This window comes from Trichoderma citrinoviride (assembly GCF_003025115.1).
Source record: "Trichoderma citrinoviride strain TUCIM 6016 unplaced genomic scaffold BBK36scaffold_2, whole genome shotgun sequence".
Classification (NCBI taxonomy): domain Eukaryota; kingdom Fungi; phylum Ascomycota; class Sordariomycetes; order Hypocreales; family Hypocreaceae; genus Trichoderma; species Trichoderma citrinoviride.
In genome coordinates, this window is record NW_020194710.1 from 1,380,720 (window position 1) to 1,393,894 (window position 13,175).

General features: G+C 54.6%; 5 protein-coding genes across 5 annotated transcripts; 3 read left to right on the forward strand and 2 right to left on the reverse strand.

Annotated features, from left to right (window-relative positions):
- Window positions 1-2,968: 2,968 nt before the first annotated feature.
- On the forward strand, window positions 2,969-4,296 carry BBK36DRAFT_1165917 (Aldo/keto reductase; the record flags this gene model as incomplete). Its single annotated transcript, XM_024894836.1, has 3 exons — window positions 2,969-3,086; window positions 3,267-3,421; window positions 3,529-4,296. The coding sequence occupies 3 exons, from the start codon at window positions 2,969-2,971 to the stop codon at window positions 4,294-4,296; spliced, it is 1,041 nt and encodes a 346-aa protein (XP_024752989.1).
- Window positions 4,297-5,041: 745 nt separating this feature from the next.
- Window positions 5,042-6,614, forward strand: BBK36DRAFT_46340 (inosine monophosphate dehydrogenase; the record flags this gene model as incomplete). The annotated part of the gene is made up of 5 exons (XM_024898104.1): window positions 5,042-5,171; window positions 5,310-5,906; window positions 5,984-6,012; window positions 6,116-6,381; window positions 6,506-6,614. 5 exons carry the CDS (start codon window positions 5,042-5,044, stop codon window positions 6,612-6,614), a joined length of 1,131 nt encoding a protein of 376 aa, XP_024752990.1.
- Window positions 6,615-7,000: 386 nt separating this feature from the next.
- BBK36DRAFT_1156239 (sterol-binding-like protein) lies at window positions 7,001-7,574 on the reverse strand (the record flags this gene model as incomplete). The annotated part of the gene is made up of 3 exons (XM_024893907.1): window positions 7,001-7,164; window positions 7,278-7,478; window positions 7,559-7,574. 3 exons carry the CDS (start codon window positions 7,572-7,574, stop codon window positions 7,001-7,003), a joined length of 381 nt encoding a protein of 126 aa, XP_024752991.1.
- A 923-nt stretch (window positions 7,575-8,497) lies between these two features.
- Window positions 8,498-9,588, reverse strand: BBK36DRAFT_1109781 (hypothetical protein; the record flags this gene model as incomplete). Its single annotated transcript, XM_024889511.1, has 2 exons — window positions 8,498-8,552; window positions 8,615-9,588. The coding sequence occupies 2 exons, from the start codon at window positions 9,586-9,588 to the stop codon at window positions 8,498-8,500; spliced, it is 1,029 nt and encodes a 342-aa protein (XP_024752992.1).
- A 1,019-nt stretch (window positions 9,589-10,607) lies between these two features.
- Window positions 10,608-12,095, forward strand: BBK36DRAFT_1134294 (GAF domain-like protein). Its single transcript, XM_024892257.1, has 7 exons — window positions 10,608-10,766; window positions 10,791-10,792; window positions 10,858-10,909; window positions 10,977-11,081; window positions 11,280-11,367; window positions 11,455-11,867; window positions 11,912-12,095. The coding sequence occupies exons 3-6, from the start codon at window positions 10,907-10,909 to the stop codon at window positions 11,787-11,789; spliced, it is 531 nt and encodes a 176-aa protein (XP_024752993.1). The 5' UTR covers window positions 10,608-10,766; window positions 10,791-10,792; window positions 10,858-10,906; the 3' UTR covers window positions 11,790-11,867; window positions 11,912-12,095.
- The last annotated feature ends 1,080 nt before the right edge of the window (window positions 12,096-13,175 follow it).

Consider the following 13,175-nt stretch of genomic DNA (forward strand, 5'->3'; position numbering starts at 1 on the left):
CCCTTTTTTCTTCGCTTGTGGCCCTCGCATTCCGCGTGCTCCATTCATTGCCTGCTATCCGCTTCCAAAGCGTCGGTTTCTGATGTCGTCCATGACATTGGGAGATGCAAAGGAGCTTGGGGCCTTGGACTCGCACACAATGTACTCCGTACATACATGCCTCCAACGTACTCGGCGCTTTGCATGCGCAGACATGAAGACGACTGCTCCCGTGCTGGCTGGAACGAGTAGGGACGAGTAGTACTAGTAATACAATGTCTCTACTTGAAGACGACCAAGGCTCGACCGAGACACCAGAACCAACAGCCCAGTTCCGTTAGCCGCACGGGGGAGCCAGCAGACGAGAGCCCCATCCAGTCTCCACGGCAATAACGATGGATGGCAATGCGCTTCTCGTTATACGGAGCTGTTCTAATAAGGAACCCTGGTGAAGTGCTTCGTACTGGTAGCTGATGGCATATATAAAGAGTACGGGTGCCCATCCCCAGCTGTTTGGTATCCCAGGCTATCTCGTCGCTAATGACCGAACACCTTCTGCGACGCCCCCTGACCCCGTACCAGGGAGATTTATCTGCTCATTGTTCCTCACTGACTCTCGAAGAATCCTGGGCAGGAAACGTTGGAGAATGAATCCAGGACGGATGCGGAATGCTGCCACTTGTTGGAGTTGCCGTGCTGGAGCCGGAATGTATTTGATGGTAACCAAGCATGTATTATTACGTATGTACCTCGACTAGCCGGCTTCAAGATTACAAGATCCATACTGCGTTATTAACTGGCGGTGGTGATGCTGCTGCTGCCGGAACCGCTGTTGGGTCTCTGGGGACTGGAGACGCATCGCCAGATTCATCTCCATCCATCTCCACGCATCAGTCCTGGATCGAGTGCTGCTCGGTGAGGTATGGAAATCATTTAAGGTATAATACACGCACGAGTGACGTACCTCGTTCGGACGAAGAGCAAGCAGCATCACAGCGGCGACGCTTTTTCCATCGCCAGTTTGTTGGTTTGCGTTGTCGCGGGACAGCCTCCGCCTTCACCTTCACTTTGTCTTAGTATTAGGAGAAACCGTAGTACGGCACGGAACATTCAGGTCAAAGGGCCAATGCGCGTACGAGTACTTCCTACGAGGCACCTTATTACTCGTGGCTCCGTGCCTGGGCAGCTTGCCGCTCCCGGAACTCCCCATATCTCCCCGTCTTGCCTACATACTAGACTAGTACTACTTGTACGTATGTTGACTGCGATGCCCTCTGATGCACTCATCCAACCCTCCCTTCCCCGCCGTCAGCTACGAGGCGCTCAACGACTGGCTGCCCAACAACAGCCTGCATTGAATAGCGCGCTGCATCTGCTTTTCCACGCTGCACCGCCAGCCTCGTCACGCGCAGCGGCACATGTGAGTGACGCTGAGGTGCTTTGCTGCCCTTGCAGCGCCCGTTGCAGCAGCCCATACTTGTCCTGGAGTTGATCAATCAATCATCATGTACGGAGTAGGTATGTATGTACTGTCTGCTGGTCAGCTTGCAGAGCCGTGGGGCGCTGAATCCATGTGTGTTGCCAACACGGCCGACAATGTCGTGTTGAACCGCGTCATTTATACTTCGTGTCTCTAGCCCAATGGCAGCAGTGGGAGTGAATTGAGTTGGTCAGGACAAAGAACACTGTCTCTCGCGCTCAGTTGTACACGCGGAAGTCGACATGTTACCAACCCAGGAGTGAAAGTAACATGGAGGCAAGGTAAGGACGGATATGCGGACGGATGCAATCTTATACCGAAAGACCACACACACGGAAACCGAGAGTCGAATCAGAGCGTCTCTTTCGGAGCAGTCCTCCGGCCAAGTCCTCCGTTGATCTGGGGCCCGCGGCTTGGGCGGCACCATCAATTGCTTGATTGATTGGATTGGCATTGGCTCTCGCTTCTCCGAGATGTTGTCCTGCCTTTCAATAATCGGCGAGTGACTCAAACGGCGTCCATCATTCGGCAGAACAAAGTGCCGCGATAGCACGATCAAGTTTGACTGATATCCGATTGCAATAACGGAAGATCCGAAAAATTGACCGGCGATTTCCGTCAGACAAAGCGCCCTTGGCGATGGCGGAGTTCAGTAGCCTCGCCCGTGGGCTTTTCGTCTGCGAGGACCTACCCTGCAGCTGCGTGATGACGTTTTGAGGCATTGAAATTCAAGGCTTGGACGACTATCAATGTTCACGCGGTTCTGCCATTGAAACTCACCTCTGCAGAGACAGCAATGTGCCGGTTAAGCCTGATTGACATCAAAGGCTCATCGACTTGCCTATCAAGGTGCCCTTTGGCTGTCACCGTCCAGATTGTCCCACACAGCTCCAACGCACCTCTGATGAATAGTGCCGCCATCTTTCTCTCAGCCCCTCCTCGCATTTAGCCCGACCTCCCCGACTAGACTTGATCCACAGCCATCGATACTACTCCGTTACAATTTGTTGCAAGTTTCCCCGGCTTCAGTGCTTAGAAATCCGGACATATCGATGCCATTGGCAGTTTCCGCCTTGCGCCAAGGCCTGGTCCTGCGTTCGTGCTAAGACGGCTCGCGGCTATTTCCCACCTTGTCCGTCTCTTCCTTGCTCTCCTCCTCCATGGATCTACGGCTTCTCCCCGTTCGACTTGGTGGGGGGGGGGCGATATTGGCACAAGTGGTTACGTCTTTCGATGGCGTGGGTGACACAAGATTGCCCCGCCTGTTCGTGGGAGCTCTGGCTGGGGTGCGAGGAAGTAATAGAGATGCTACTGGATGGTGAAGGGGGAAAATGAGGGCAAGGGGAGGAGCATTGAACGACCCCTCCAAGATGGGGGGAGGGGAAATGAAGCAAGTTGAGGTACTTAAACAGGACCGGTTGCTCTTAAGCTCTGCGCGGTTCTCTCTCCCGGACTGATCCTGCGAAGCAACACAGACGTATCGCGAGCAACCCGCCCAAGCACGACACAATGACCAAACCAGAGGGACTCCCCGAGATGACGTACCGGAACCTGGGACGCTCAGGTCTCCAGGTCTCGTCCATCTCTCTGGGTGGATGGCTCACGTACGGTGGCCACGTCGACCGAGGTGCGTAAGAGGAGTTGCAATGGTGCGACGATGAAGCATCGTTGTCAGCCCAGGGGTGAAGAGGGTTGAGGAGGAGGGAACAATAAAGAGCAGCCGGAGGAGGGAGAAGCAGGAGGAGCAATGGAACTGGACGCGAACAAAAGTCGAGGAATACAAACGTACTGACTGGTGGTTTGACAGAGGGCACATATGCCTGCATGAAGGCCGCCTACGACTGCGGCGTCAACTTCTTCGACTGCGCCGAGGTCTATGCCGGGGGCGAGTCGGAGATTGTCATGGGCGAGGCCATCAAGAAGTTTGGCTGGAAGCGCAACGACCTGGTCATCTCCACCAAGGTACTGCGCAGCCCCCCTCCCTCCCCAGCAGCGCATATGGTGTACCTGCTATCGTCAGTCTGAGAGCTTTCGCTAACGGTGGCGCCTTTTCTTTCCCATCTCTGCAGATCTACTGGGGCCAAAACTTCGGCACCAACCCCGTCAACAACGTCGGCCTGTCCCGAAAGCACATCGTCGAAGGCGTCAACGCCTCGCTCAAGCGGCTCGACCTCGAGTACGTCGACCTCATCTACGCCCACCGCCCAGACCGAAAGACGCCCATGGAGGAGACGGTCCGCGCCTTCAACCACATCATCGACACCGGCAAGGCCTTCTACTGGGGCACGTCGGAGTGGACGGCCGTCGAGATCGCCGAGGCGTGGCGCGTGGCAGACAGGCTGGGCCTCATCGGCCCCCTGATGGAGCAGCCTGCGTACCACATGCTCAACCGACAAAAGGTGGAGGGAGAGTTCGAGTTCCTGTACCGCGAGCACGGCCTCGGCCTGACCACCTTCTCCCCCATGTTCCAGGGCATCCTGACGGGCAAGTACAAGAACGGCATCCCGGACAACTCGCGCTTCGCCCGGACCGAGGTCGCCTTCATCGCCGGCTACTGGAAGCGGACCGGAAAGGAGGTCTGGGAGGGACACATTGAAAAGGTCAACAGGCTGGAGCCCATTGCCGAGAAGCTGGGCGTCAAGCAGAGCGCCCTGGCCCTCGGCTGGGTGCTCAGGAACCCCAACGTCAGCTCGGCCATTACCGGTGCCAGCAGCCCTGAGCAGGTGTATGAGAACATCAAGGCCCTGGATGTCGTGGACAAGTTGACGCCTGAGATTATGGCGGAGATTGACGAGATTCTGAACAACAAGCCTCCCAAGCTGAACGACCGGGAGTAGGGGGTTTGTTGAAGTGAAGGAGTAAAAAGAAGAGAAAGGAAAGGGGTGAAAGCAAAGAAAAGCAGTCCCAAATGGGCCATCGCTCTAGAAGTATAATGAGACGGGCGGCTTGCTGACATCTCATCTCACCTCGTTCTCGTTCGAGGAATTACTCTGTGACATATCCTTCATTGTGTTATGATCAATACCGACCTCCTGTCGCTCATCCAATGTAGTCGACATAAGAGAGGCGCTCACTGATATTTTCCTGTTTGTTCTCCAATGGGGAGGACGGACTCGGCTCGTTTCCTCATTCGCCAACCAATAGAATGATACCACAGACCATCCATCACTGCCAGCTTTGATACTACGTGATTCAAGCATTCAAGACTCTGCGTGTAAGCCCTAGTCTAGGAAGATGACACGAAGTGTAAAGTAGCCACTAAGGTAAGGTAGTTATCAATCAGCAGAAGCAGCATCTCCGGGGAGAGTGGCTGGATGCTTCTCAGATTCGCCCAGCCTTATGTTTACCCCTCCACATCTTCATTCTCTGCCTTATATATCCACCTTTGTCAGATACGCTTCGACTCAAGCTTTGTTGTCGTCGCATCATAATCCCCCCCGCTCTGTTCAGAGGTTTTGACGAAGGACCCCTTGAACTCATCGTCAATCTTTCCCGAGACATACAAAACACAATTGCACTTGTAGATACTTGTACTTCTTTCTTGTTTTGTTTTATCCACAGGGAAAAGAAAAAGCTTCAGCAATGTCGAGCAGCAAGATCCAGCAATGGTTCCCGTGGACTGAAGCGCCCGTGATTGTCAATGCGCCGATGGCTGGCGCCGTCAGCCCGGAACTTGCCGCCGAGGTGTCCAAGGCGGGCGGACTCGGTATGTGTTGTATTGACGAAGAAAGCCTCCATTTTCCGCGTATATATAAGTTTATAAATGGAGAATAATGGAAAAAAACACTTGAGGAATCAAATCGACGGGGAAATTTCCATGTCGAATAACTAACATCGGGAAAAAAAAAAGGCCTCCTCGGGTGCATCGCAGACGTCAGCGAAAACTCGCCCCAAGTAACCAAGCTCGACGCGGACCTCACCAAGATCCGCCAGCTGCTCGGCGGCGGCGACGACGACTCCGCCGACTCGACGACGACGACAACGCCCTCGGGCCGCCTCCGCGTCGGCGCGGGCTTCCTGACGTGCCACCCGAGCATCGGCAGCTTCGCGGCCACGGCGCTGCCCGTGATCCGCAGGCACAGGCCGGCCGCGGTGTGGCTCTTTGCGCCGCACGAGCACATCCGGCCGCAGGGGGAGATTGTGCGGCTGCTCAAGGGGCTGGGGAAAGATGATGAGGAGGGAGTGACGGCGCCCAAGGTGTTTGTGCAGGTGGGCAACGTGGCGGCCGCGAGGGAGGCCCTCGAGGACGGGGCGGACGCGGTGGTCTGCCAGGGGACGGACGCGGGAGGGCATCAGTACCGGAGGGGGATGGGGGTGGTGCCGCTGTTGGCGGAGACGAGGAGGCTGGTTGATGAGGGGGGTTGTTATGGTGGTGATGAGGGCGTTTGTGTGCTTGCGGCGGGGGGCATTGCGGATGGGAAGAGTGTGGCGGCTATGTTGACGCTCGGTGAGTCGGGATGTGGAAGACGGAAGGACATCTTGTGTGAGTGGTTTTGATCATGATGGCTAACAAGCAAACTGTAGAAGCGGATGCCGTGGTCATGGGCACAAGAGTTTGTATATCCCAAATCCCAAAAAGTCCACCCAAGGCAAAACTCCAGGCGATTGAAACCAAAAAACTACATGTAACATGACCCCCTAACTTTCCCACCGCAGTTCACCGTCGCCAAGGAGAGCATCGTCCCCGACTTCCGCAAGCAAATCATCCTCGAGGCCTCCGACGGCGCCCTCTCGACGCTCAAGTCGCCCTTCAACGACCAGATCGCCGGCTCGGCCCTCTGGGGCTCGCTCTACGACGGGAGGGCCGTCGTGGGGCCCATCCATGAGAAGTTCCTGGCGGGAGCCTCTCTGGACGAGTGCTGGAGGGAGTTGCACGAGGATCACTCGCCTGAGGAGGCGACGAGGCTGATTAATACCTGGGCGTGAGTTTTCCTTACCTTTCCCCCTTTCCCCTCTTTTTCTCGCTTGGTTGTGTGTGTGAGTGTGTGTTTTGCAAGATGCAATTTCATGATTGGCGCTGATGGATTTGTACGTGTGTGCTATTAGGGGCGCGGCGATTGGCATGGTGAGAAAGGAGCAGCCTGCGGGTGAGATCGTGCGTGAGGTACGAGAGGAGGCGAGGCAGGCTATTCGTAAGGTTGCGGCGCGTGTTTAGGTGTAAGGACATGTCAGAATCTGCCTCAATTGTACGCTCGAGGAAATAAACCAAGAAAGTAAACAAAAAGGTCCACGCTGGAAACGAATCCAGCTGGAAAATGGTATTCTCGTCTATGCCAGAAGTCATAAGGCACCATGAGCTTGAAATGACCGTTCTCCCTTCCCCCCTCCCTCCTCTTTTACGGTGGGAGCCAGAACCACCGAGGCGAACATCAGTCAAACCAGCAACAGCAATTGGTATGGTACATGAGGAAGAGCAAAACAAAAAAGTGCCGTCAAAGGGGGTTGTGTGTGTGTTTCCAACGGTTCCCCCTGTCGTATTTACACCCAATTTCGTTTTATCGAATTTGTGCGTGGGTTTATGCGCGTTCAGCCTTCTCGCGTCTACAGCTTGGACTTGGTCTGGGCCTTCTTCAAGATGGGCTCCATCTTGGTAGCCTTCATGACGTCGCCCTTGACCTTGAGCTTGCCGGACATGAAGAGCCGCTGGGCCTGCGCCTTGCCGGAGACGAGCTTGCCAAAGTCTTCGTCTGAGAGAGAGAGGGTGACTGCAGGCAAATAAAACGTCAGCAACAGTTTCTGCCAAGGATTCACCTGGAACGCATTTCCTTGTAGGAGGGTAAAGGTGGCAAAGTATGTAAAAAGGGGGGGAAGCGCGTACCGGTGGGATTCTCGCCGACGCCTGTGCCGACTGTGCCGGTGTTCTTGAGGTCAATGTGCCAGCTGGCCGTCTCGCCGGCCTTGTTCTTGAGGGTGAAGGCGAAGACGGCGTTGCCGTTCTTGATGGCGTCCTTGCGGTCGGCTTCGCTGCTGCTGAGGGCGGCGTTGATGGCGTCGAAGGCCTCGGAGGAGGGGAAGGCGTCTGCATGGAAGGGGCGGTGTTAGCTTTCCATGTTCTGAACTGTTGAATCTGTTCTTTCAATTTTTTGCTTGCTTGCTTACCGTTCTTGAGAGACATGCTGGGCGAGGGCTCGAGGGGTTTTTGCGAGAGGGGAGGGCTTGTTAAGAGGAAGAGTCAAGGCGTTTGGAGAATCGATTGTTGGGCTGGGTTGAGAATTAGAGAAAGGAGGATGAGAGGAGAGAAGATGGAGAGAGTCGTTGGATATTGTAGCATTAGCCGGAATGGATGGATGACCGTCAAGGGAACCGCGCATGTGATGCGAGCCTCGGCCAAACTTGAGTTGCTGACATCATCTGAGTGAGCTCCGGCCTTAGCTCCATTCCCCCCTACCCCGGAATCCCTCTCCCCAAAACGGCTTGTCTCCAAAGCATATATTCAAGCACTGACAATGTTTGGTTGCAAAGGAAGGATAAAAAAGGCGTTCCTCGACCTGTCGTGATAGAAAATGCTCAGCTGTCTCTTTAATAAAGATTGATAAGGGTTCATGTATGCACGAAGGACTTCCTTCGTATGCAGACTCCATGACGCTTCCGTGTGACATCCATGGTTTGGCTGATGTGCCTTTCGGCTATTCTGGAGGCGTGGGGTCATCCCCGGATCTGACACGTGGGAACGGCACTGGTTTGAGCAGAGAAAAAGTGCTCTGACATCGTTTATTTGGCGGATTTGTGAGTTCGGCATGTCTTTGGGTTCATGTGGCTGATGCACGGGCTGGCCAGAGCCGAGTTACCGGGTACATCTAACTACCATAGTAGTGCCTTAGGCTTTGACTCCCGTCTGCGTGGATGTGTGCCAATGGATGTCACAACGAATCAATGCTCAGGTTCATGGTATCGCCTGGTGCAGTATATAGACACCGCAATGGATATCGTGGTTCCTTCTATCCCGTGGCCTTGCCCTCGTGTATCTATATCAAGATCTATAAAGCCCAGCCTGTACCATGACTCCCAACCCAGTGCCTTCATTACTCTCAGTGCATCTTACAGCTGCCACTCGGGAACGGCAAAGTTGCGCTGCTGTGGCCAGTTTTCAGGTCTCGTATGAATGAATGAAATGTCAGCTGGACGTCGCCGAAACTCCACGGTAGAAAGACGCACCTTGTCATCATCAGCGTCGCCATCCGCCGCCGCCTCTCGCCCGGCTCCTCAACCGCGGTCAACCGCAGCCAGTCACCAAGTCGGGTCCTCAGCTCGCCCTCACTCTTGCCCAAAACGTCGAGGCCGCGTTCAGAACAGGCAATGCGAAGCTCCTCCACTTCCAGACCCAACGGGCCGCCGCCGTCGAGCAGTCGCTTGTCATCGATTTCCAGGTACGACATGCGCAGTTTGCCCTTGATATTCCACATTCCCGGGGGAGTGAATCCCAGCCGATCCCACATCGCCCCTGAGAGATCCAAGGTTCTGAGAATGTGCTGGCGCGCTACAGCCTTTGTGATTCCGGGGCTGAACGCACCGTGAGAGTACTTGCTCTCCAGATCGTTGAAAGCCGCCGCACGCCGCTGTTCGGCCTTTCCCAGTATATCCTTCATCAGACTTGGGAACCGGCATGTAAAGGGCAATATGCCGCTCATGAAGACGACCACGAGAGGTGTGAATTCTCCACACACCAAGAAGAACAGGGCAAAGACGGGCAGCCGCACGACATCGTGCCTGGTTCGCCACAGCAGCACCCAATCTGCGCGGGTGAAGGAGTCTGGTATATAGCGCGGCTTGAGGATTGTTGGCCGCTCCGCCCTCGGCAGGCTCTTGACTTTGGCCTTGACCAGCTTGGCGTTCGTCACAACGGCCTTGACGCCCTGGGTGAAGAACTTGACGTAAGATTTGCCCAGCTGGAAGTAATACTTGACGGTGGACGGCTGAGGCTCGACGGGTTGCAGTGGCGGCGGGCGCGTTGAAGCTGGCGGGTTGAGGAACGGGTTCACAGGCGCCAGCTGCTGGACAGCGGGACTGATGTTCTTGCCCTCACGAAGGACTCTTGACTGATGCAGCGTTCGGCTGGCGCGCAGGATATGCGACTGCGCGATGATTCGAGGACTGATGAGCCTCCTTTGGGCTGTGAAGCGATAACTCATTCTTGCAACAGCACTTCCGCTGGTACGACTTGGATGAAGGAGTTCAGGGAAAGAGAACTAGAGGGAGTTTTTAGCATCATGATCGGCCGAAGTTGGACCCAGCCAGTGGCGGATCAGAGGGCTTGGGAGATTTTACACGATGACCAGCTTCGGGGCGAATACGTGTAGTCTATGCGTCGTCTATGCCATCATGATGGGCGATTGGCCAGCTGCTAAAAGTTGGATTAGTCAGATGCCTGAAGGGAAGCGGATTTGACACACACTCAGGCAATTGAGGGTACTGTCAATTCCTTTTGCAAACAATGTGGTCTGCTGAAGTGGTGACAGATGGTAGGAAGCCCAAGGGAGAAAAGGAAGAAATCAAAGAATTAGAGTAAAAACAAGATTTCGCCGCTTCCTGCCTACCTGGGAAGTCGCATTCGGCGGCGTTCCGACTCCAATTCCAATTGGCCTGTGTGGGAGCGCAAGACCTTGGAAAAGAACCTCAGGATATGTATTACATGTAGGTTAGGTAGTATTATAGACTCATCCTGCTGCTTCATGTTATCGTAGTATAAACATGAAAGTAGTATGAAGGCTTTCTACATACTACATGCATTGTCATCTGTGCCATTCATAGGTACGGATTTCTTATGGACAAGTACGGAGTGTTCGCATCTCGGCCGGACTCTCCGCAGATACTCGGGGCTTTTCTATCATTTCTGACGCGGTCGTGCTTCTCTAAACGGAGCGGGCCCTTGCACACCGCACCTAGAAGCTGAGAGTTGATCACTGATGATTGTGTTGACAAGGGGGGCTGTATCAAGGAAGCATTCATCGCAGCATGTCCAATGCCGATTGCGCATCAGACCTTGTCGGATCTTGTTTCTAGATACTACATACGCTACCCGGTAGATACCGTGCCGCCAGTCAATACTGCATCCAGGGAGGGAGTGACGAACAAGAGGCTCATCTACCATGCTACAGTATGAGCACCTACAGAAGACAATCTTCAACAGCCTCCACCCCGATGGCGTCAATCCCCCCCACTGACTCGCCGTTGCCGTGTCTTGCTTAGCGGGCTCCGTCCCATCTCGAAGTCTGCGGTGACTAATCGCTGAGCTCACACTTCTGTTCTTCGAGTGAAAAAAAAGGCGGTTTCTGAAAATCGCATCGCGGTCAAGGAGGAGAAAAAACAAGCCTCGCCGTTGCCGATCTGTGGGAATTAAAAGGAGATCGATTTTGACGCCAAGAAGCAAAGAAAGTTCTGACGCATTCTTTGCTCGTCAGGGGTAAAGGAGAAACAACAAGGAACAAAGAGGGAGAAAAAAAAGGAGCCATGGTTCGTTCACCAGGGAGACTAGTCACAAAGTCCAAGGTTGGCTGTTGTGCTCACCTGAAAGCTGCAGGTCCACGCCGATGCGTCCAACTTTGCCGAGGGCGTCACCAAGGATGATGCCTATGAGCAGGTGCTGCTGCAGGCCGAAGGGCTGTTTTACGGTCAGCGCAACTGGGTTCGTCAATCTCCTTTCCTCTGTCCCCTCTTCACCGCGTCGGCGGGCGAATGTGTTGTACGACTCAAGAACTAACATGCGGCTCCTCCGGTGGTGATGCCAGGTCTGGTAGGTGATGGACATCGACTCCATATTCATACGAGCCTCGCAGCTGAGGTAAAGAATGATATACGAGCATGACTTTTGTGTTGACACGAGGCGGCTAGCAATCTCTCCAACGCGGCCTCGCTGCTGTGGCATGCCTACAAGTCCCTTCCCGCTCCGAGCAACCAAGTGAACTGGGCAGGTAAGTGACAAAACAGCTTCGGCAAGGAATAACAAACTTGAGACAAAGAACCAAAGGATTTATGCTTATTGCTTCCCGCCTACTTAGGCTTCTACGTGTTGGATCCCTCGGCCAAGGACCAGCTCATTCTGGGACCGTTCCAGGGCAAAGTGGCCTGCCAGACAATCCCGTTTGGCCGAGGCGTGTGCGGTGCTGCTGCGGCCACCAAGACTACGCAGCTCGTCGACGACGTGGAAAAGTTTCCCGGCCACATTGCGTGCGACAGCGAGAGCAAGAGCGAGATCGTGGTGCCCATTGTGTCGGGCGACAAGCTCGTCGCCATCATCGACGTCGACTGCGCCGAGCTGAACGGATTCGATGAGACGGATAAGAAGCACCTCGAGCAACTCGCCGACCTTTTGGCAAAGGGCTGTGACTGGTAGACGAGCTGAATGAAGATACTCTTTCTACACAAGGATTTAGCTAAAGATCTATGAAAGTGAACTCTCGTCGACCATGGGATTATACGACACGACAAACATGAGAGTGTTCATGTTCCTGTAGCAGATGTGCAATGCTGGACTCCTTTCCGTACTTTGCTCGCTACCACTCTTCTTACCGATATATCGTCGAGCAATGCGGGATCCCACTTGTAGAACGCAAAACAAGATTTCGAGCCATCGCATTTGGTGTAAGCGAAACAGTGACCGCCAGTTCCGCGTCCGCCCCCCATCATATATGATACGGACCTCACCGTCTATTACCTACGAGTGCGAATCGTCGTCGCGCAGCACACGCACGGAGACGCTCCGTTTGGGTCGCGAAAGTTATATCCTGATGCGCCAACCGTGGAAGCCCATATTGGGCACAAATACGGAGTACAGATGGCAGGGGTGTGGGGTTGAGGGAGGAAATAAACAAAGAAGTGCAAGTCAAACAAGCCCCAAGAGGCTGTCGGTACCCGCTGCTGACGCCTCCTGAGATGCGCACTCGGAGAGGATGCCCGCAGCGATTCCACACGCCGTGGGCGCTGTGATTTCTGATTCGATCGCCTTGGCGACCTGGTGCTGGTAGGGCGACGTCAGCTGCCGGGCTTGGGGGAGGAAGCAAGGGGCAATGATGTTGCTTGGCTTTGTCGATTCAGTTGGTATGGAGCAAGGCTGCAGACATGAATGATGTTGAAAGAACAGAGAGAGAGCGGTGATGCAAGAATTCAAGTTGGATGCCTGTAAGTTCCGGATCTTCGGCGGGTACATTGGAGACGAGATATGATATGCCTATGTTCACGTTAGTAGTCTAGTCTCTGGGCTGTCCTATCCATGAGCAGCAAACTTGCATTCAGCTGGAACTGCAGCACATGGAAACGCCTTATCGTTAAATGAGTCGCTGCAGAAACGCGTGGGCAACGGCTGAGACGGTGCAGAGCGGTTGCCATGTGCATTCCAGCAATGCAGGGAGCCGATCGATCGCCATGCACCGTTGGAAGCCAATCCTTTGTTCCAAGCTCCCTCTAGATGTTGTTTACATGACGGAAGCAGCCCAGCTGAGCAACACAGGCTCTCCGTTGACAGGGCACCGCCCCCCTGCAAGATGGATTGCAAGATCCCAGCTTGATGAGACCCGGGCGGGGCTGAGGCACTTGGGCATTGATCGCGGGCCACTAGACCGCTGGAAGAACAACCTTGGAGAGGCTCGACGGCCAGTCAGCGCTCCAGCCTGGGCAGATGCCCGCTGTGGCCCTTGCAGTAGCACACACTCGTAGCCGCTCCAGCCACCTCGATTTTCGGGGGGGTTTTGGACAACCAGCCACCCAAAGGGCATCGTCAAAG